This window comes from Hylobates moloch, unplaced genomic scaffold, assembly GCF_009828535.3.
Source record: "Hylobates moloch isolate HMO894 unplaced genomic scaffold, HMol_V3 SCAFFOLD_5, whole genome shotgun sequence".
NCBI classification, from domain to species: domain Eukaryota; kingdom Metazoa; phylum Chordata; class Mammalia; order Primates; family Hylobatidae; genus Hylobates; species Hylobates moloch.
This window is the reverse complement of record NW_026652280.1, coordinates 141667939-141691427: the sequence shown is the minus strand read 5'-3', so window position 1 is coordinate 141691427 and position 23489 is coordinate 141667939. Positions and strand designations below refer to the sequence as shown.

General features: G+C 38.8%; 1 protein-coding gene across 5 annotated transcripts in view; it reads right to left on the bottom strand.

Moving 5' to 3' along the window:
• SSX2IP (SSX family member 2 interacting protein) overlaps nucleotides 1–21143 on the bottom strand; it is a 40962-nt gene extending 19819 nt beyond the window's left edge. For 2 of the 5 annotated variants that reach the window (XM_032155482.2, XM_058439628.1), the window contains exons 1-5: nucleotides 21012–21143; nucleotides 5312–5443; nucleotides 4775–4944; nucleotides 3810–4022; nucleotides 273–383 (exon numbers count right to left, since the gene is read on the bottom strand). In XM_032155482.2, the coding sequence (XP_032011373.1) occupies nucleotides 273–383; nucleotides 3810–4022; nucleotides 4775–4944; nucleotides 5312–5354 (537 nt within the window). In that variant the 5' untranslated portion in view covers nucleotides 5355–5443; nucleotides 21012–21143. Of the gene's footprint in view, nucleotides 1–272; nucleotides 384–3809; nucleotides 4023–4774; nucleotides 4945–5311; nucleotides 5444–20786; nucleotides 20935–21011 lie in introns of those variants that run through there. The other 3 variants (XM_032155483.2, XM_058439627.1, XM_058439629.1) reach the window with 3 other exon arrangements.
• Nucleotides 21144–23489: the final 2346 nt, after the last annotated feature.

Genomic DNA, 23489 nt, shown 5'->3' with positions numbered 1-23489 from the left:
TGAGTCCAGGAAGGGCAGTCCAGGACACTGGCTGTTACCAGCTATGAACTAATATCTAAGCCAAATGGAACCACTGGGGGGCGAGGACTGTGGTGGAGAGGGTTCCTGACCTTCCAGTTAGATACTATACACAAAGGTCCACCATATCAATTTGGGGAAAAATGAATAAATGGTTCTTTCTTTTTTCAAGTAAAGTGGCTCTTATGGTCATCTCACATTACAAAGAAAACAAAAATTCACTTAAACTTCATCTGCAATAACTGACAACTCACCTCATCTTTCTCATTCTTTAGTAGCTGATGCAAATTCCTGTTCTTACATTGTAACTGTCTGTCTCTTTCCTGAAGCCCAATCATTTCCCTCCTGGAGGTTTCCAGTTGTTCCTAAAACATTTATATGCAATTTTGCTTAAAATTAATAAAGGATTTAGAATAACTGAATCCTTAAAAGATCAGTAACAAGAAGTTATACATCCTAGTGTTTATTAGTCAAAATCAAATGTTAGTGGCACATGAAATGTTTATTTAAAGGAATTATTACAAAGCACACTATAAAATTATAACATTTAAACTTACACATCAAATGTTAATTTACATATCAAATTTTGTACATATATATAAAAGTGCTTCAAAATGGATCCCTGGAAAGAGCATCACTCCATGATGCTGCCCCTGAATATTTTTAAAGTTTATTTTTAATACTTTTTAACACTTCTATACCACACTTTTGAAGATCTCCTCAAGTACGGCAATGTCATCATCCTTCGAGAGTGTACTTGGCTTTGAAAAAGAAGCAAAAGTGATCTGGAGCTAAGTCTGAAGAAAAAGATGGGTGACCAAGCAAAGTGGCAACACGTCAAGTCACAGAAATGGGACTTCTGTGTGACACCACTTCTCCCTGCAAGTGGTAAAGTCTCTGAAGGTACTTCCCAGAGAGGAATGGCAGCAAAACCAGAATTAATATGAGACAAGATGCTCCTTTTCAACTTATCGCATCTGAGGAACTATGCTGAGTTCTGCATGAGGCCACCCATACGGAATATTTTTTAAATTGTACTAATATTTTTACAAAATTCAAAAGCCAATCAAATTATGTCATAACCGACCATAAATAATAACTTGCACAATTTCTGTAAGAACAGATCTCAAGAAGATACAGAAAACGTAGGAGTACAACCTGGATAACTCTAAGGTTGTCAATTTTTGGCACCCTTTTTTTTCTGAATGTGTAAAACTTACTACTAGGGTAGATCAGTTGGCATGACATAACTTACAGGTACTAGGCCAGGTGATACGTAGCATATACGTCAAATCGGAAATTCACTCAGCATGATTATCAACACTTTACCTGAACTCAGCATCACCCCTGAACATCTGCACACACCCGTCCTTCCTTTCTTAGTGAATCACATCACCATCCTCAGTAACTCAAGGCAGAGACCTGAATTGGGTCTTGAATCCATGACCCCTATTCTCCAAATTCAATTTTTCATAAAATCCTACCCATTCTACTTCCTAAGTGTTCGTCAGATTTCAATCTTACTTACTATCCCCATTAGCACTACCCTAGTTCAAGTCCAAAGCCTCAGCAAAGGGTCGCTAACAGGCATCCTTATCACCAGGGCTTTCTGAGCCCCCTAACTCCATCCCAAATACAAGTCTGCAATTCCCCTATAATTTCTCCACCCCACTGCCAGAATATTTACACATTGTCTTCCTCCTGTTTACAACTCCTCAGTGCTTCCCTGTTTTTGTACAATTCCTCTTACACCATCTGGAGATGAGGCTCCAGCCTTACCTCATACCACTCTTCATACCCATCGCAGCCCCGACAGAGATATTTGTGGTTCCTCTAAAGTGCAGTGATCTCTTATGCTGCTACACATTTATACAAGTCATATAGTCTGCCTAGAATGACATTTCCAAACACTAGCAAATTTCTACTCATTCTTCCAATCTCAGATCAGGTGTTACCTCTCCGTGAAGCTTTCCCTTGCTTCCTACCCCAAGAACAATTAATGAAGCAAATAGTTATGTTCCAATATGTCTCCTTTCCCTGGACTGCAATCTCCTCGTGAACTAGGACTGGGGTTTCACTCATCTTTGAAACTTAGTGCCCAGCACATACTCAATAAATTTTGTTCAACAAGTTAGATTAATCATAAGCTAGATCTAGAAACTTTTCCAGAGAGATTGGCAACTTTCCCCATTGAATACACATTTCTGTCCATAGTTGACCCAAAATAACAAGATTCTGGCCCAGGTCAAATCCCGTATTAGAAGACATCTGCTCTGGGTAGTCCTAATAAATGGGACCACTCCTTGAAGGAAAGGCTCAATAGCCTCCGATCACCAACATATCATAATGATTTACTAGCTACCTGTAAGACATGTGGCCAAGGGTTACAACTCTGGATCAGCCCAATCCTTAATAAGACCTTCCATAGGTCTATCTGATCTGGATTAAAGTAGCATCCATAACTCATAACCTTTTCACAAGCCTGGGGGGCACCAACTACCCTCTCCAATCTACCACAGTTCCCCAGTCAGCCGAGACACATAGCCGGATCATCTCTATCCCTTAGGAATATGATGCACAAAAGCCTAAAAACATTATTAAGAGAAAACACACTTTTATCACTGTGTATGAACCAAGAAGATAACATGAGACAGCATTATCAATGACAGGCTGGTAGGCACAGGCGCTCGTAAAGAGCGAAGATGTCTCTAAACCAATCTCCAAGTGTTTCTAGTGTTCCTATGTAGGCCAACTCTATGCCACATCATTATAGCACATTTCCTGCTAGGGGATTTTTAAATATTCTGTAGACAGGTCCAATTATTCCCTCACAGAGCTCAAAGATTCAAGATTCTGAGTGGGTTTTTTTTTTTTATTGTTTTCTTAGATGGCGTGGGGTGGGGGAGGATGTACACAAAGAAAAATAAGGAAAAGCAAACAGGCATGGACCGACAGATGAAAAACTAAAAGGAAGCTGGTCATCTGACAGCATGCAAATGCAAAGGCTTTGATTTCCACAAATAACAAAACCCAATATAGAACTGTATATTTAGGAAAAAATTTGACTTGGATTGATTTATATTACATCCTTAATAATACACAACTATAAGTCCCGACCACCCCATGATTTTGAACACCTTCTTCCCGTCTCCTTGGATAAACATTTTTAAAATAAAAATGAAAACATAAAAGGAAGAAAAAGAAAGAAATCAAAACAGAAACCAGTATCAAATATTCTACATTTTAAAGTTAGTAGGTTCTATGGTCCTGTGAAAAATACTTCCTATTTTTTTAAGAGAAAAGCAAGTTTACTATAGCATTTTTCTATAGTCTTTTCCAGAGACCCAGGGCTTCTAAGAGAAGTTATCTAGTCTGCTTTAATTATTGAGCCTTAGCTCATTTGGCATCATAGATGCCTCAATAATATTTTTCTTGGAATTAACTTGTGCAGCCTCTTACAATAAGACTTTTAAATGAAGCATACACTTTCTTAACCAAGATTGGATGGGGTGACAGAATTGTTATTTTATTTTCCCAGAGCATAAATATTTCCTAATCTAACTTTTTACAGATTCGGCAAGTCATTAAACAGGTCAAAAAATTAATGCCTTCAATATACTGTAGGTATTAGGAAGCAGATGTTTGTAAATTATAAGTTCACTTTTACTTACCTGTTTAAAAAGAAAACCCTAAAGCTTAAGAAAACCCTGAAATATTTAATAAAGTCAGTAAAAATCTATAGTACTCAATTATATAATTATGGCATTAAAATACAGATCTGCAATTTCTACCTTAAGTTTTGAATAGCAGCTCTGTAGATGGTCCATATCACTTCCCAGCTTCAAATTCTGTGTCTCCACATTTTCCTGAGCTAGAAGGTTCTTCCGCTGAAGCACAAGCAGCTCATTCATACAATTTAAAACAGCTACTATATTTAACTCTCTCTTTGTCTCTTTACCTTTGGATTCTTCATATAATGAAGGAAAACCAAAAGTAGTCAATTCCTGGTAGGAGAAAATGTTTTCTTAAAGTTGGTTACAGTTGAGGAGATACTGGTCAGAGGATACAAACTTTCAGTTAGATAGGAAGAATAAGTTCAATAGATCTATTGTAAAACACGGTGACCTCAGCTAATAACTATGTACTATATTCCTGAAATTGCTGAGCGAGTAAATTCTCACCACAAAAAATGATATCAGTATGTGAGGTATGCACACTGAGCCATTTCACAATGTGTATTCTGAAACATCACGTTGAACATGACAAATATATACAATTTTTGTCAAAAATTAAAAATAAATGTGAAATATTTTAAAAGGTTGGTTACTGGACAACTTAGTAAAAAAAAAATCAAAAGACAGAAATCTTTTCTTAGAAAAATAGAAAACTATCTTGAAATAGTTAAGAAAATGTTCAATATCCCAAAGGACAAAGAGTTAAGAGGACGCGGCTCTTTTAGCCTCTGCTATAAATTTGTGACATGGAGCAAGGCACTTGGGTTTCTGCATCCATAAAGTGATGACTGGACTCTCAGTGGAAGAGCCCCTGGGACAATGAGGAGGCCAAGCTGCTCCAAACAAAAAAGTTAGACTTGCTATCTCTAGATAAGATAATCACCAAGGTTCTCTGAAAATCTAAGTCTCAGGGGCACTACATAAACAACAAACTTGTGTTTGACAAATGTTTTTCTCATAATTTTGATACATTCTATTATATAACATGATTTATGCTATTGTTTTTTACAAAAACATGTTACCTGATCAAGATATGAAATACTCTGTTCAACATTATCTTCTGTGCAGAAGGCACTGAAAAAACTGTGCACATTTTTTGATAAAGGTATTGAAGAACATAGCACTTGCTGTGAGTATAAACTTGATGGAGACATCTTTGTTTCTGAGGTATATTGAGAGATAGTTTTGCTTTCTGAAAGAATAAAAGGCACTTATATAAATAATTTAGAAAAACTTATGTAAAGCTAACATAATCTCCATTACTAAAGACTTTGAATTACATATATACACATAAACATAGATATAATTATAATACATACATACATATTTTAAGGTATTTTCAAATTAGGGCAAAGCCTCTTTATGAAAATGATATACTTTTTTTTCCAAAAAGATACAAATAAAGTGGTGTTCTCAGTAGACATGAAAATAAGTATTTTATAACCATTTGTCTCTCTTTAGTCACATCTTCAACATCTGCAGTAATTATCTTATATTTTCATTGAAAATTTCACCTTTACAGTTTCTGCTTTAGTTTACAATTATTTAGACTTAATTACCTGAAGACAGACCTGGATCTGTAACAGTCATCCAATCTCCCATAGCAATCTCTAGAGCCAGGATACCTGAGGAACTAGTTCAGCAGTTAAACACTTAGTCCAGCTGCTGTCACTCTTCTATGTAGGCATCTCCTTAAAAAGCAGATTATAGAATAATGGCATCTAATTTAAAATATGAAAGCCAATGTACACCCAACGCTTAAGAATTAGTTGTATGTGCTTCAAAACAGAAGGATTTTGCAATATCTATTCCCATGCACAGATATAGAACATGGTGTGTGTATATACACAGAAATATAAATAATATGTAAGGATCAAGGTTAAAGGCTTCCTAAGTTCTACTGAGTTATTCATATTACTTTATATACAAGATACATGGTACATGATTTGACTCAACATACATCTAAGGTATAGCATTGTACTAAGTAATATTTCCATATTATATCCTCTAAAATAAAATACAATTACTTATATAGATGAGATGATGAAAAACTTCTTCTTGGCCAGCATTTCCATTTTTGTTTGTTTTTACCAACTATATTGGCAAAACTTGTAAATTACAATTCCAAGTGTTGGCAAATATGTAGAGAAATGAAACTTCCATATACTCTCTCCAGATTATAGCAATTTACACTACTACCAAGAAAGCTGACAATATGTATCAAGTCTTAAAAATGAAAATATATTTTGATCCAGAAAATCTACTTCTAAAAGATTATCCTAATAAAATGTGTATAAAGATTAATCTAAAATTTGTTACTTACAATATCAAAAAAACCAAAAATAATGTGTTTACGTTTCCATAGAAGAATGAGTAAATAAACAATATATTTGTACAGCATTTAAACATAACTGTGTGGAATTAGGATGGCTAACAAACAGCCAAAACTACAAATCAATGGCATGGACTAAGTATAAGACACCTTTTCTGTTTTCATTTTTTTGTAAAGACAATGGAAGAGAAATATTTCTCCATCATAAGAAAAACAATTCAAATGAAATTGTAAGTGGCAACTGGCAATTGATTTCAAGGTCGGGGGAAGTGGAGGAAGGGTGAAGACTGCAGGCAGCCTGGGGAACACATGTCAATACTGTGGACAGCTGCTTCTCGGCTACAATAAATTGTGGTCAAGGGGAAAGCGGTTGTGTTGATCTTTGATGTTTTTATGAGATACTGGAACTCTGGATTTGTATGTGAAGTCTCCCAATTTTAAAATGTTAGTAGCTAATTAAAAAAAAAAAAAAAACTATGTATTAAGTTATCCTGTGGGAAACGGGAGTGGCTACAGAGGGAAATGAGTGAGACTTCTGGGGTGCCAAAACTTTTTACATCTTGATCTGAGATGTGGTTACACTGGTATACACAAGTTCAATTCATCAAGTTGTACACTTAAGATCTGTGCACTTGACTGTAAGTTATACCTCAAACAACAGCACTATGTAATAAGCCAAATAAAATGTGTCTTTAGGCCAGATCTGGACTGTGGATCAAGAGTTCACAACCATTGTTCTGAATATTTAAGACTGTGGTAAAATATTCAAAATATAGTGTTAAATGAAAATTTAGGCCGGCTACAGTGGCTCATGCCTGTAATCACAGCACTTTGGGCGGCTGAGGCGGGTGGATCACTTGAGGTCAGGAGTTTGAGACCAGTCTGGCCAACATAGTGAAACTCCCGTCTCTACTGAAAATACAAAACTTAACAGGTGTGGTGGCATGCATCTGTAATCCCAGCTACTCAAGAGGCTGAGGCAGAAGAATCCCTTGAACCCGGGAGGCAGAGGCTGCACTGAGCTGAGATCGTGCCACTGCACTCCAGTCTGGGCGACAGAGTGAGACTCCATCTCAAAAAGAAAAAAGAAATTTATATTCATCCAATAAATACTAATTGAGCTCCTACTATGTGCTACTACATTTTTCTAGGCACAAGGGAGGCCACGTTCTCAAGAAGTGAAGTTCATATTCTGATGGAGGTAGAAATAAATACTAAACAAGTGAGCAACAACTTAACAGAGTGATAACTAAAAAGAAAATAAAACATAGTAATATGAGAGAGTATTAAGATAGGGAGCATTTAGATCAGTGAGAAAACCTCCACTGAAACAGTGACATCTGAAGTGAAACTTAAATGATACAGAGTCAGCCAAAAGAAAATCAATGGCCAGAGCAGCCCAGGTGAAGGAAACAGCACATACAAAGACTTACGATGGATATTAATGTATTAACGATGAAAAACAGAGAGGCCAGTATAATTGAAGCACAGTAAGCAAGGCTACAGCGTAGGAAGTCAGATTTCCTCTAAACTGCAATGAAAATCTATTGATGTGTTTCTTGCAGGCAGGAAAGTAGCATGTTCTCTTTTATGCTTTAAGAAAGATTACTGTGGTTACTCTGTGAGTAGACTATAGGTAGGCAATTGTAAAAGCTGGAAGAAATCAGGAGGCTACTACAATAGTTCAGGCAAGACGACCAGTGTTAAACTACAGTTCTAACTGTGGAAGCAGAAACAGGCAGATGAATTAGGGATGTGTTCTGGAGACAGAACCTTCAGGACTCAAAGATGGATTGAAATGTGGGCAAAAAAGAAATGAAGGATGATTTATAAGTTGTAGAGAGGCATATAATAAATACTAACACAGATGATGTTGTGTGTCATATTACATGTTGTGATGTTACACACACACTCACATACACAGGAGGTAATTCAGTCTGGCAATGGTCTTTTGCCACTTTTCTACTCATGTGCTTGGTAAGGAAGGGCACCTTGAACTATTTTGTTCTTCCCACTGTCCTTAAATGGGTATCAGCAACAGGATGAGAAGGATAAAGACTGAGTCCGTACCAACTAAGAAAGACACTGATTTTACTTTTGGCTTTCTGAGATAATCACTGTAAGTAAAACAGAATCCAAGGAACAATAAACCTATTCTAATAGAACTCTGCTTTGGGTAAATTCCTTAACCTCTCTGAGCCATAGTTTCTTCACAGATAAATTACCATAACAGTGAAGCATACCTCCTAAGTTTCCCAAGAGATAAGGTATAATGTACTTATCCCAAGAGATAAGTCATATTTAGCACACTGCTTGGCATAGAAGACAAACATAAGCTAATATTAATCATCATCATCATTATCTAGACACAGGGCTATTTGGTACAAATGACAGGCTTCTAAAATCTGTAACAAAATGCACCGCTGCTCTTAATACAGGTTCAACACATATTCTTAAATGATCTAGCGACAGATATCTTTATAAAGACACAGTAGGCAGTGAGCTAATTTCATAATCAACTGGTTGGGGGGAAGAAACAAGGTCAGAAGAAAACAGTAATAGGCACCTTTCCAATTTCTTTGTGTTCTTGTTAAGGTATTTTTAAGTAAGACAATAGTGCCTTACGTGTCTTTTCTCCTCATACAGAAAGAACACCAAAATGTGTCTATTATATATCCATTCTTTAAAATTGTAAATTAAGTCAGTTACTCTCTCTGAATTTAGCTCTCCTGTGTCTATAGATTAGACAGTGAATTGTTCCCTGCCCTATTAATACAAACAAACTTTGTAAAATGTTTACAATGAAAACCAAAACCCCATTTTGAAGTCCTATGAAACAAAAAACTTAACTAACAGTATATCATTTCACACAATCTAAAAGTTTCCATGAATCCTCTTCTGTTCAATGATGTACCAATTACGTTAGGAGACTTGTGATAAAAGAAAAGTTACCTGACCAGTTTTTCCAAGAATGGGGACTTACAACTCCTTATCAATACATACCCTAAAACTAACCAGTGAATTTAAGCATATTATTGTATTTCAGCTCAAATATAGTCAAAGCTGCATTGCTGAAGGTTGCAAAGCATTTTTTATGAAGATGTTAAGCTAAGTCAATGTTAATTTCAAAAGCAAAAGAAAAAGGTAACAGAACCGTATCTGTTTTGCATAAATATAATACCATCACAAGCCCATTTCAATCTGAAAGCATCAAATGCAACCAAGAAGGACTCCATTACAAAGTCAGTGCAGGAACACACGTTCATATTATAGATTAATCAAATAATAGTAAGCCATTATATAGGGGACATGATTATTCCTCACAACTGAAGAACAAACTTAGTTATTCTAGCACTGTTACCACAGTTACCTTAGGAGAAAAAAGTAAGCAGTGATTCATGTTTTAGTTCAAGTAATTTGTAACCTAAAATACTCTCTATCTATTAATATGATTGGTTAGAGTATGTGAAAGGCAAGTAAGTCTTGGGACCCCAAAATCACTAAGCCAAAGGGAAAAGTCAAGCTGGGAACTGCATCAGGCAAACCTGCCTCCCATTTTATTCCTAAATAAAATAGCTACAAAGATTAAAAAGCTACATTTGTCCAAAATTCCTTGTGGGCCTCAAGATTTTTACCCTAAAACAGTTCTGTTGGATTTCACTCTTGCAGTGTAAATCCATAGCTTATTTTCCAACGTGCGGGACAAAGGACAGAACTCAAAGTTATCCCTCTGCTTACCTGAGACAAATGCACATCTGATTGCTTCCTATGCCCTATTATTTACGTAAAAACGCAGATTCAGTGAACCAGACTAAGGCCTAAGTGGCTATTCCTCTACTTCCCTCTCACATGTAAATTGCGTATTCAGTGAAAGGCTGATCAAAGACCCAAAAGAATGCAACCTTTCATCTCATCTACCTGGGTCCTGGAAGCCCCCGCCCCCCTTTCCCTTCCACTTCAAGTTGTCCCTCCTTTCCAGACTCAACCAATTAATGTACATCTTACACATACTGACTGATGTCTCATGTCTCCCTAAAATGTATAAAACCAAGCTGTGCCCCAACCACCTTGGACACATGTCGTCAGGTCCTCCTGAGGCTGTGTCACAGATGTGTCTTTAACCTTGGCAAAATAAACTTTCTAAATTGAGACCTGTCTCAGATACAGCTACCCAAATTCCAAGATGGATCAAATTCATAAGTGAATTTTATGAGCAAAACTTGAAGATTAAATAATTTAAATATCTTATAAAAGGCATTTCATTCATTTAAGACTGTCAGGGAACAATCTTGAAATACATCAAAGCAAGAGTATAAAGTAATCCATAAATAAGAGACATAGTTTTGTTCATTAGTGGTAAGTAACATGTATATAGCCATCTAATAAACTTCCATGTTCAAACTACTTCTCAACATAGATTCCAATCAATGTCTTTATACTGTAATAGAAAATCTTATAATAATTTTAGTAAAAGGGTTACCTTACTACTTTTGAAGTAGTAAGTACTTTTTAAGTATTAGTACTCTGTCTTCCCTATATGTCACTATGGGTTGCAAAGTACCAATGCCATACACTTCAGGTATAAAATAAGAAAGGGAACTCTGGTCTTTTCTGGGTAAAATCATGCAGAGCTTAAATCTATCATTCCTCATGTCCAAGTGTTTTCTCTTTTGCTTTCTGTATTATAGATAGGTAGTAGGGCTCAGAGAGATCAACAGGTTTGCCCAAGGTCACATTTCTAATTCGCTGTGAAGCCAGGAAACAAATCTGATATCAAAACTCTGTGCTCTTTTCCTTTTTTTTTTTTTTTTTGAAACGGAGTCTCGCTCTGTCACCCAGGCTGGAGTACAGTGGCGCAATCTCAGCTCACTGCTACCTCCGCCTCCCAGGTTCAAGCGATTCTCCTGCCTCAGCCTTCTGAGTAGCTGGGATTACAGGTGGGTGCCTAGCTAATTTTTGTATTTTTAGTAGAGATGGTGTTTCACCATGTTGGTCAGGCTGGTCTCGAACTCCTGAATTCAAGTCATCTGCCTGCCTCGGCCTTCCAAAGTGCTAGGATTATAGGCGTGAGCCACCACGCCCAGTCAACTCTGGGCTCTTTTCATTCTATCACTATTCAACCTTTCAACTTTGTACACATAAATCTCTACCATGCATGCACATCCAACTGAAAATAGAATATAATCAAAATGATTTCCACTATTTAGAAGACTGTGTTCTTGACAATTCACTTTAAATGAGTCCATTCAGAGCATACAATTCTCACTGGAACTTATATATTAATTAAGTTGAGGCACACTTGTAAAATTGGTCTCTGCTTGGCCACAAACGATAGCTTTGTTCTTGTTTATACTTCTCTATCGTAAATATTAACACAATATTGAAACTAACTTTATAGACCTTTAGCAAAAACATCTTGTTTTTTCTGGTTAATCACATCTGTTTTTTCCATCAGTAAAGTTCCTTGGCTAGCTCATCTTTTTCCTTCTACCGCAAAGACGAAGAGGTTCTCAATACACAACAATACCTTGTAGAACTTTGGGTAAGCAGTCTCTAGGATGGCTCTCAGTTATTTCTGCCTCCTGGCGGACACGCCCTTGGGTTATTCTGTTCCTTGAGTATGGGCTAGATTTACTGACTAGTTTCCAACAAACAGAATATAGCAGAAGTGAAGGGATTTCACTTCCAAAATTAGGTTATAAAAAGGCTGTGGCTTCCGTTTAAGGTTGTTTTTTTTTACTTGTTGCCCTCGTAGATCCCTCTTCCTGGGGAAAACAAGCCATCACGTTGTAAGCAACTCTATGAGAGGTCCGTGTGGCAAGGAACTGATGTCTGAGGTGGACAGGACCTGAGGCCTGCCAAAAACCATACAAGTCAGTTTAGAACTAGATTTTACCTCACTCAAACCCTGAGATGACTGCAGCCCTGTCCAACACCTTGGCAGCCTAGTCAGACACCCTGAGCCAGAGCACCCAGCTAAGCTGTGCTCAGATTCCTGACTCATCTGTTCTAAGCTGGCTGTTGAAGCTGCTAAATTTCGGAGTAATTTGTTATGAAGCAATAGATAACTCATACAAGTTTTTAAGTATGTATATTAAATATATATAAATTTCTTGAGAAATTTCTGAGTCCCTTCTAAAACTTAAACCATAATTTACTGAAACATAACTAAAAATGATGCCATACACTACAAATGCCACTGATCAGGTTTTTAACAATGATATCATCCAGTATTACAATTAATCATTCTATATTATTATGGTTAGATGTCTTCTCGACTAGTTTATGAACTTCTAGAGGGCAGGGAATGTCTGCATCTTTGTAGCCAACAGTACCTGAAACACAGCAGGTGCTCAGTAAATGTTTACAATATGAACCGAGTCCCACTTGTGGCACACTCACTTCAGCCTCTGTGCCTCCACCTGTGCTTTCTTCTTGCACCTATCTCAAAACTAATGCTTTTGCAAAACAGTGCACAACCGCCGTCCCCATCACATAACCTTCTCCAACTACTCCAGCCCACAAAGCTCAATCTCTAAGCCCTCCATATACTTATTGGTTTGTTTCACTTTCCCAGCCACACTCTCAAGTACCACACATTTTACATTTCTGTATCCCCTCCCTCACACTAAGCTTAAAGGATGGCATAATCAATGAATACTCAAATAACTGATAACAAATTAACATGTTCATTCTGGCAGGTAGATAGGTGGAGAAAGGAAAAGAGCAATGGAAAAGTAGCAAAAGAGTCAATCCTCTAGAGAAAAGAATTACTCTCAATTCCCATTTGTCTTGTCCTCTTCACCCCCAAATCTCTGCAGCTACAAACTGAAAGAGAGCTCTGCAGAAACACAGTATTCCGATTACAAGATTTCCCTCACAAAGTACACTACTTTAAGTGTTCTTTTCAAGCTCACTTGAAATTCAAACTTGAGAAGGTGCAATTCCCTACCTACTCAGAATTCTAAAACAATTTCAGTCGACAGAAAATAATAGCTTTCCATTATAGAGGGACATGGTAACTTTACACCATCTGGGCTTCTAAATATTGCACAGAATTTTTCACAAATAGAGCTAACTGAAGTCTTTGCTAAAATCTCACAAAGTTAGAGTTACCACACTGTTGGGTTAAGATAAAACTAAGTGTTGAGTTAAGAAGATAAAACTAAGTCATTTAACATTAGTCCTATTTTACAAATTCAGTCCTAAAACTTAAGAATTTAGTTATCAGTATTGACTCTTGAAAACTAGATATATTACAATTATTTAAAACTGTAATACCACCTTCAACTATGATTTTGTTATAAAGGAGACTATAGCTTTGAATTCCATTAGAAATATCTCTGCACCTTAAAATTGTTCAGATGCGCACATCAGTACAGAAACACATTAAGTCCAACCTCTTAGAAAATCTACTCTTTATGAATTTAAAATCTAAATTATTTCTTCTGAGTGGTGTCATTTTCTAGATATTTTCCACAGAAATAAACTCTTCCTCATATATTTAAATACACATGAATGGTGCAAACTCAAAAACTGATATTAATAATGTGCCTTCCTGATGTTTTGTGGCCAATAGAGGATTTATAGCTGGAAAGTACAGTGCAAACAATGCAAGCCTCAGAGGCCCAGGTCAACAGACTGAGTCATATCTTGATGAAGACACTTATTTCCAAGACGCTCTCTTCAAGATGGTTTCCTCACCTGTAAAATGGGGTGATGATAATCTACTTCTTAAGGTTGTGGGTATTTAATGGAATAAGAGGTGGAAAACTAAGTACACTGTAACTAGGACATAGGGTACTGGTTTAATAACACATGTGCCAGGAGCTACTCTAAATACTTTACGTATATAATTAAGTCAATCTTCACAAGAGTCCTAATGCTCTTCCTCCCCTCAAGCTGCTTTTTCAAACCGAACAAGCATTCTCTTCTTTACCACCTCACCTGAAACTAAATTATAATCAAATAATTATGCCAACTGAATAACTGGAATGGGAACTACACAAAAGCAGACAAAATATTAAACTCTGTATGTAGCAATTCAAAAAAATTTTGAAAAATCTAGCAAATATATTTCCAGGCTTTCCCTACACTGCCATCCCTTCTCTTTGTGCTTCTAGAACACTTAACATGAACTGTATTACAGCACAGATCTAACAGGAATAAAATTTCTCTCCCACCACAACTAAGTTCTTGTTTGGCAGGCTTGTCAGCATATTCTTTGTACCCCACTTTGGTAACTCACCCAAGGTTGGAGCCCAGTCAAGACTGCTGAATGAACGTCCAAGTTCAAGGATGTATTAGTGTAAGGTTTGCTGCTGTTTTAGTATGATAGACAAGTCAACACTTTGTCCATGCTGCAATTTAGAAGGGCTTTCAATGTAATCTTGATTGGTAACAGCTCAGAGAAGGAGCAAGGTGATTCAGGGTATGAATCAAGAGCATGGCAATTTAGAAACAGTGTATCAGTTTCAAATTCTTCCAACGTACAAACAGGAATAGCAGCAATCATATTCTTAGACGATTATTAAGAAAAAAGAAAAAAAAGAGGCACTTTTAGAAGTCTATCACCTTTTAAGGTTAAAAGTCAGCTAAGAAGTCCAAATCAAATTTTAAAATTACTATTTATTGGTATTTCACTCCTCAAATAATGAAATGGTAATAATATCTACTAAAGGCATTGGAAATAACAAAGAAACCAAACATAATTAATAAATCTACTCATCGTTTTTTCAATGATTTAGCCCAAATTCAATCATTGGTTATAGTTGTCAATGTGTGGTCCTGGGACCAGCAGCATCAACATCACCTGGGAACTCATTAAAAATGCAAATTATCAAGTGCCACTCCAGACCTACAGATTCAGAAACTTTAGTGGTGGGAGAACCTCCATGTAATTCTGACACAAAGTTTGAGAATCACTGCTGTGTTCTATAGAATGTGGTTCAGTACACATTAGTATTTTATTTATATGCACTTTCAATTACAGAACACCAAAAAGGAATTCTTATCTAAGGGTCCTACAAAATGGATTCCAAGAATGATGTAAAAGTGTTCCAAAGCACTAAATGGAGGCTGAAAATAAGTCCTAGGGAATGCCTGGCTAAGCAGCTTATTAAACCTTGGAGGATGGGGGGAAACTCTGAAAAATAAACAGTTCATCAGCTGAATATTCATTTATCCTATTCACATACTCTACAGCCCATCGAGTCCACTTCTAGTGAAACCCAACAGAAACTCTTGCCTACGTATGCCAGGAGGTGTGCACGTCTACAGCAGCATTCTTCACAATAGCGAGTAGCACAAGATTATCACCCTGGAAACAACCCATATACCACCAACAGGAAAATGGATAAATTATGCCATAAGCACAAATCAGAAAACTTCAGTGACACATAATATAAATTTCAGTATTATAAAATGAAAAAATTTTCAGAAGATAGGGGATGTAATATATAGTTTTAAATTATGTGATGCAATAAAACTATAATTTAAAAGACACCGAGAGAATGATGAATACAGGATTCAGTAAATAGCTGCCTCAGGTGAGGGACAGAGGAAAAAGGAATGGAGGGGCCCACAGGGTTATGCACAGGGTTAGGTGGTGCTTACTGTATTATTAAAACTATAAATGGACCAATTAAACAAATGTGTCATGAGCCAAGGAATATAAACTAATTCTTTACATCTGAAGTCCTTTAAAATGTTTTAAATACATATATATAATGTTCCTCAAATATTTCAAGCAATTCTAAATTCTACCCAGTCAGTTTGGCTGTGGAGGCACCAAGAGCCCTGGGTCCTTGGCCTTACTGCCAACTCAGGGGTTAAAATGTTTTGGGTCCCAAAACCCAAAGCCAATGACCCTCTTCCTTTAAAAGTACAAGAACAGGCAATTTGGGCGAGAGTTTCAGAGGATCTATGAAGCCACCCATTTGCAAAGGATCCATGGGTGGCAAGTTAATAACTCCTGTACTAGCTAATTATGTGGAACCGGTAGGAGAGAAGCTGATGAACTCAAGAACATCTAATGCATGCCAGATGGGGCTCCATCAGCTGTTATCACTTAATCCTCACACTAGCCCTAGGAAGGAGTAAAGATAGCACTGGTTTGTTGATGGAAGAAACTGAGGCAACAGATTAGGTAACTTACAGTTACAAATCTGGAAGACAGAAATAAAATCCAGCTATTTAACCTAGAAAGACTAAAAACTAGCCATTTATGATTCCAAAGCCTCACAGGCCTGGTTTCCTCCTGACACTCAACAAATATGCTGAGCAAATGATATCACTTCTCTGAGCCTATCGCCTCATTATAAAACAACATGGCTAATGATGGGTTGCACTTACAGATTCTTTCTATGAGTTGGCTTGCTTTTATAGTCTAGATCCTATGCAGGGGGATATTCCTAAAATTTGGCTATAGAATAGAGAATAAAATCGAAGGCTACAGAATAGAGAATAAAATAAAATCAAATAAAATAGGAAAGCATAACCAGATTACAATTAACAGACAAATGAAAAGTATAGGCAGTGGCTGGAACCCATCTTGAATTTTAAGTATCTACTGGACACTATTTAGGCTGTATATACTATTTTAAAATTATTTAGTCCTACAATTCTTTTAGAACAATATTTCTCTAAAAATCTCCTCCAAACTTAATGCTTGAAAAATAAGTTCTATTTGTAGCACCGTGGCACAAAAAGATATTCTCAGTGCTGACTGTATGCCAAGAACTACACATGAAGTAATTTAAATACTTTTTTGCTTTTTATCTTTTTTTTTTTTTTTTACAAAAAGCATACGAGACTTTCATAATCTGAAAAAAAAACCCTTGAGACAGATATTATAGTAAACTGGGCAATTAATGGTGAGGGACCAGCTGGCTGACTTAGTCAGTGACTGAGGATAGTGAAGAACAGGTAAGAAATAATTCAGGACGTGGTGACAACTATACAAAAGGGAGGCATCTACTCTCTCATGTAAAAACCTGTCTTTGGCACTTGACAGATAATAGTGTCATTTAGATAAGGGAACAGAGGAGTAAAGTTAGTAAAACTGGGTTTGGGCAAATGTGTGGAGATAATGAGCTTTGTGTAGCTTACTGGGTTTGGAGATGCCCTCATAAGACATTCACATGGGGATAAACTCTAAGCCTAGAACTCACATCAGAGCACATTTAGATAGATGAATTCATAAAGAAAAAAGGGGCAGGAGAACGAATCCCGAAGAACATCAGCATGAGTGAAGGAGACCCAGAGGCAAGAGATACAAAGAGATGGGGCAATGGACTTCAGGAAAGCCAAGGGAGAATTTTAAAGAGAAAGGGTAATACACAGCAGCAAATGCCATAGAATGGGCAGGTTTTGAATTTAAAAAACGTGTTGAATTTGGTGATTAGTGACTTAATGACAAAGCTGAGGGGTAAAAATGAAAATCAGACTTCAGAAAGATGATCACCAAATAAGAAAAGGAAAACCACTTGTTCAAGAATCTTAGTTTAAAAGAATGTTTCTCTGAATGTAGAGGCTTTATGAGATGCTCATTGATAGATCAAGCATGACAAAAAAAAAAATCCTGTCTTTAAAGTCTGTTCTTACTCAATTACAGCATTTTTATATCAAGTAGAAATATTAAGTGCTCAGTAAGTATGAGCTATTTTTCCAGCCATTGTTCTGGATGCTAACTTATTTTTCTAATCACACCCCTACGAAGCAGGTATTGTTATTATCCTTCACAAATGCGACAACCAGGGCACAAGATCACATAGCTAGTAGTATGGTAGATCAAACCGAAAATGTGACTCAAGAGAATATGAGAAAAGGATATGTGTGAAACAAGAGTTAAAAGATGAGAACGGTAGTTAAGATTGCTCTGAATGTTTAACTGCTTGTAGTTTAATTTCTATTTAAAAACTTATTTTTGCTAATTTGAAAGACTATTTCTTCTCTCATCTCAGAATCCTACATTGCTAGAGTCTGACATTTTTATGTCTGACACCCAGATTCTGTACTGCATTATAACTGTGTTATTTCTCCTACTGAACTGCAGGTTGCTTCAAAATGGGGAAGCATCTTATTTAATTTGTATCCCTATTCTTCCAGTCTTAAAAGTAGAAGATACTTAAGAAAGGTTTGTTGTATAATTATTTCTGCTTTTCTAGAGTTTCTGAGGGCTTCAGCAAAATATACTTCAAGTCTAATTGCTGTGTGGGACGCCTGTCTTTCAGATATTATTTGGACTATACTCAATACATTTTGGATCACTCAAATTACTGATTTTGGTGGAAATATCCTTCTAAAGTAAAAATCAAATATAATTCCCCTTCATAAAATCTTCTGCAGGTTCCCTGTAACCTACTGGTCAACGTTCACAGCACTGTTCTACAGCCTTATTAATATGGCAACCCCACCCTGGTCCAACTCTACCAAGCCACCTGTAACTCAACTGTACACTGCTGCAGAATGCACCAGCTGCTTGATGAACTCCACTGCCTCTGCCAGACACAGTTGAAATTCTCCTTCTTTTTGAAAGCCATCCTATATTTGTTTTTTGTGAGGTTTTTTTGCTCCCTCCCTCGCTATGCTGATAATTTCCAAAATACAAATTCCTCAAGGCAACACTCATCTTTTTATCCTCAGGTCAGGCAAGTAGCAGCTTACTAAGCGTTTAATGAATGTTTATTGAAAGAATTATTAAAGAATAATTCAGTAAACCTGCTGGTACTACACAAAACATTGGCCCACAATTACAAGGCACGATTCTAGGATGTTTTTCATTACTAATAATGAATGGTGCATTTCTCTATTCTATCTCATCCCATAAACTCATGAATTCGAGATAACTTGTCCCTTCACTACTAGCTAACCATATCACCATTACCAAAGCCACAAAACAAACCCACATCGTATCAAAACCTCTTTGCGTCATGAGCAAATGGTGAAACCAATAAGGCATATTCACAGCTATTGTAAAAGATATGGAAAAAATAAGTTAAAAATCTTTGAAATCGATCCAATTTAAGCATGTTAAATGAATTAAAATCACACAATTTGGGGGCGGTGTCTTTTCATGCACCTAATTTCTCTAGGGGCATACTACATCGAAGGCACTCAAACGCCTACTTTATAAAACCAGTGTCACGGCCTGCTTTGGCCAAAAAGCATACTGTCAAGTACTAGGAGATCCCAAGCATATAATTGGACACTGTGCTGGACTTGAGGTCTTTAGCAAACAATTTCAGCATAACATTTTAGTTTTCTCGTATATCTGCCTCATTATGTTTAGAACATAATGTGCTTTAACAAGTCTTGCAACAAGGCACAATGTGTTATGAGGAGATCTCCACATTTCATCCTAGAATAACTAAGTCTTCACAGTTATCTTCAAGCTGCCTCAACCCATGTTACGTAATCCATGAGCTTTTTATCTTCCCTGTACAGCTGGGGAAAGAGAAGAGAAGGAAGAGTACAAAATGAGTTGGCCTAAGAGGTTCAGCCAGTCACTAAAAGAGCCTTCGTTTTAATTATCAGTTCCTAACCCTCTTCTCAAAGAACCATTTTGTTTGAGAAACTTTCATTGACAGCAGGCAGAACAGACTGTTAAATTAGCTATTAGCTTTCCTTACTTGTTTAGTGTGAATGAATAACCTAGGCTTCCTAGGCCTGTAGGTTGATAGTTTTAGGATAAGAGATTTGATGGATCAAGTTTTGCCGACTGGATCCAAATTCATAAATCTACCTCTAACTTCTAAATTTCAAGACAGCTTGACGTAAACTTTAAAGGCATTTCTTTTCTCTCCAAATTTCTAATTCTTTACAAATTTTATTCACTCTCCTAAATGAGTCAACTCATACCAACCTTTCTAGTTCAGGATCAAGCTGTAGGACCACCAGAATTTTCTTCTACCCCACAGTAAGCCAAACCCCTATGAACCATGAAAGGTTCCAAGACATCCATCACCCACAGCTAACTCTACACCCTGACTCTAATCTGAATTGTCAGGGAGCCCAGGAAGCCTCCACTCTTACACTTCTAAATCACCTTCTTTTCTAATCCTCAATCTATTACAGCGTCCAGAAAAGAGAAATCTCAATTCTCTCAGACTCAAGAACTTTATCAGCGTTGCCAGTAACGGCAGTTTGGCATTTACAACTATGGGCCCTGAAACTGGGTAATAATCTAAAGATTCCCGTATTATACGTGCAGACAGCAAATTAGTACATTCTATGTCCTGGGCCCAAGCGATTTGCCTAACTGGGCAATTAGCATAGGCTCAAAACATGTGCAGGGAGCTCACAATTTAGTTTACTGTCGTTGACTATAAAATTCTAAACCAAAGTATTTTCACACATGCCTGCCTCTTGGATGATGTAAATTCTTCCCCTAGACTTTTTACTACACCACTATCGGGGTTCTCTTCCACTGCAGCGGCCACCCAATAACTCGTTTTAAAGACTGCCTCTTGCGGCTGCACTAGCAAGTCGCCAAACCCCGCATGCCCCACGGCCGCTGCTGAGACTCTGCAGCCCCAAATCGGCCATCCCCTCCTCCCCCACGTCTCCGCGCTGCTCGTCCCCCCACGCCGGGCGCCAACCTGGCTCCATCCCAGAGAGGGTTTGGGGCTCCCCGGGTCAGAGCGCTCCGCGGGCGCAGCTCTGCGAACGCCAGCGAGAGCGGTCCCGGGGCCAGTACCTACCTCCCACCTCCTCCTCCAGGCGCGGCCCCGGTCGACGCTCGCCCGCACCCTGCAACGGCCCCAACAGCCGCGCGGAGCCTCCCGCCGAGCAGCGGGGCGCTAAGCCAGGTGCCGGCTCTCACCTCCGCGCGCGCGCGCCCGCCCCTTGCCGGCGCCCACCCCCGCCCGCCTGCCCCTCCCCGGCGGGGCGCGTCACAATCCCCGACGCGAGGCGCTGCTGCTCACCGTCACGGCCCCCGGGAGCGGCGGGGAGTCACCGCTCGGAGTCCTAGCCCGGCTCCCGCAGCCCGCGGGCCAGCAGCGCCTCGCAGCGCCTCCCTCCCGCGGCTCCTCCTCCGCCACGGGCTCCCGCCTTCCCCGCCCCTTGCAGCCGCCTCCCGGCCTCCGCAGGTTTCCGAGGTTCCCACCCCGCCCCCGCGCGCCGGCGCCGCAGGCCCCGCCGCCTCCCATTGGCTCCGCCAGTTGCTAGGCGATGAACAACCGTGGCCTGCATTGGTCGGGTGGGGGCCTCGGTAGTCTCCTCCTCACCTCCAAAAAACCCGGAGAAAAAGAAGACCTTATCCCTGGAGTCCGCGCGCGCTGCGGGCGCAGCTGCGGCTGCGGCACCTGTTACGCCCAGTGATTCACCCGGCCGTTCCCTGCTCCTCGCCCCCGCCTGACGCCTGCAGCCTGCAGCGTCTGGGGCCGGGACTCTGCAGGGACCGGGGTCGTGTCTAAACCACGTTTTCCGAGCCCCACTGAACCCCAACACCCAGCCTAGCAGCAAAAGTGAAGCTTCCAGGAGAGCCACGTGCGTTTGCCAAAGTGGTGAAATAAACTGCCGGCACCTAGAATTAGGTCAGGGCCAAGGGACGGGAGGTTCAAGCGTTGGGACTCGTGGATGCAAACAAACAATCCAGCCGGGAGAAAGTTACATGTAAAATTAGGGCGAAGAAATGGAACTGGGCAGAAGACCGCGGGCAAAGGAAAGACTAAGAAATGGCATTCGTGAACTCAGTTTATGCAAAAATGTCTTACACCCACTCGACAAAGTATGTGCAATGAAAATATGCCTGCTGCACCCGTGGCCAGGGTCAGGCTGTCTCCTCCCTGGTTTCGTGGCAGCCTAAAATTCACTAGGGAAGAAAAGAAAAGAGGCCAGAGAAAGGAAGGAGATCAGATGGAGAAATCACAGGCATATAGGTTACACAAAGATGTTCTTTGATTTTTGTTTTGTTTAGTTTTGGTGAAGCCAAGGGATTTATTCAAAAGGCGAAAAACAGGTTTGGTGTTTTAAGGAGACTCCTGAGAGCACTTTGAAACCAAAACAGTATGAGTGAAGATACTCACTGAAAAACGAGCGGGAGGAATGTCCACCTCCCAGTTTGCATGCCCGTATCCCCAATCCTGGATGAAAGATCAAGGCCAGAAGAAGCAGAAGAAGAACGCCACGGTGACAGCTTCAGGGCCCAACGAAATCCTCCTCTTTTCCTTTGGCCTAAGCAATCAGAGGCCCGTCTAGCTGCTGTTGAGCCCAGGTGGCCTTACCATTAACAGTTATATTTTTAAAAGGTTTGAGCCAAGCTTAGTTGAGCTCTGGGAAGTTTAGCTCCGACCTCAGCAACCCCGGGAAGGAATAAGATCTGCCTGAATAAACCAGCGGTCTCAATCTTTTGGTCTCAAGACCGCTTTCCACTTGTAAAATTATTGAGAGCCCCAAGAACTTTTGTTTATGTGGGTTACAGCTATTAATATTAAAACAGAAATTTAAAAATAGCTATTTTTAAAAATAATAATGAATAAAGATAAAAATGTCAAATAGCACATTTTAGTTAAAAATAACTATTTTCAAAAAATTAGTAAAAAGAATGGTGTTACTTTAAAATTTTGCCCATATCTTTAATGTCTTGCTTAATAGAAGGCATTTGGATTTTCATATCTGTTTGTGCGTTCAATCTGTTGTGCTATTTCAGGTAGCCTCTGGAAAAGTCTACTGTGCACTCATAATGAGAGTGAAAAAGGCAAATAATAGTATTATAATAAAAATAGTTTTGACTTTGCAGACTCCCTGGAAGGGTCTTGGAAACTTGCCTCCCCAAGGTTCAGCAGATCTTTGAGAACCACTGGCCTAAACCTCTTGGTACTCTGTCCCTCTTTGTTAACCAATAACCGGTTGAGGGGCTAAAAATATGACCTAATTCTGCTCAGTCCATACTGGGGAGTGGGGGATGAGGAGCCTCAGGGGAAGGATTTTATCCTGACAGCCTAAGGGCAAGTTTTTTCCTTGTTGCCTTGGACATCCTCCAGTGAGCCAGACATATTTGGAGCTGTGGCAGCATATTCTGCAACCACGAGAGAAAAGCAAGAAAAATACACGTGTACCTTGTTTTATACTTCAATTTATTGCACTTTACAGGTACTGTATTTTTTTCAAATAAATTAAAGGTTTGTTGCTCAACCCTGCATTGAGCAAGTCTAGTGGCACCATTTTTTCTAAGAGCATGTGTTCACTTGGTGTCTGTCACATTTTGGTAATTTTTGAAATATTTCAGACTTTTCCGTTAAATATGGCGATCTGTGATGTCACTATTGTATAATTTTGGGGTGCTGCAAACTGCACCCTTATAAGACAGCCAATTCAGTGTATGTGTTGACTGCTCCACTGACTGGCTGATCATCTCTCTCCCTCTCCTTGGGCCTCCCTACTTCCTGAGACACAGCAAT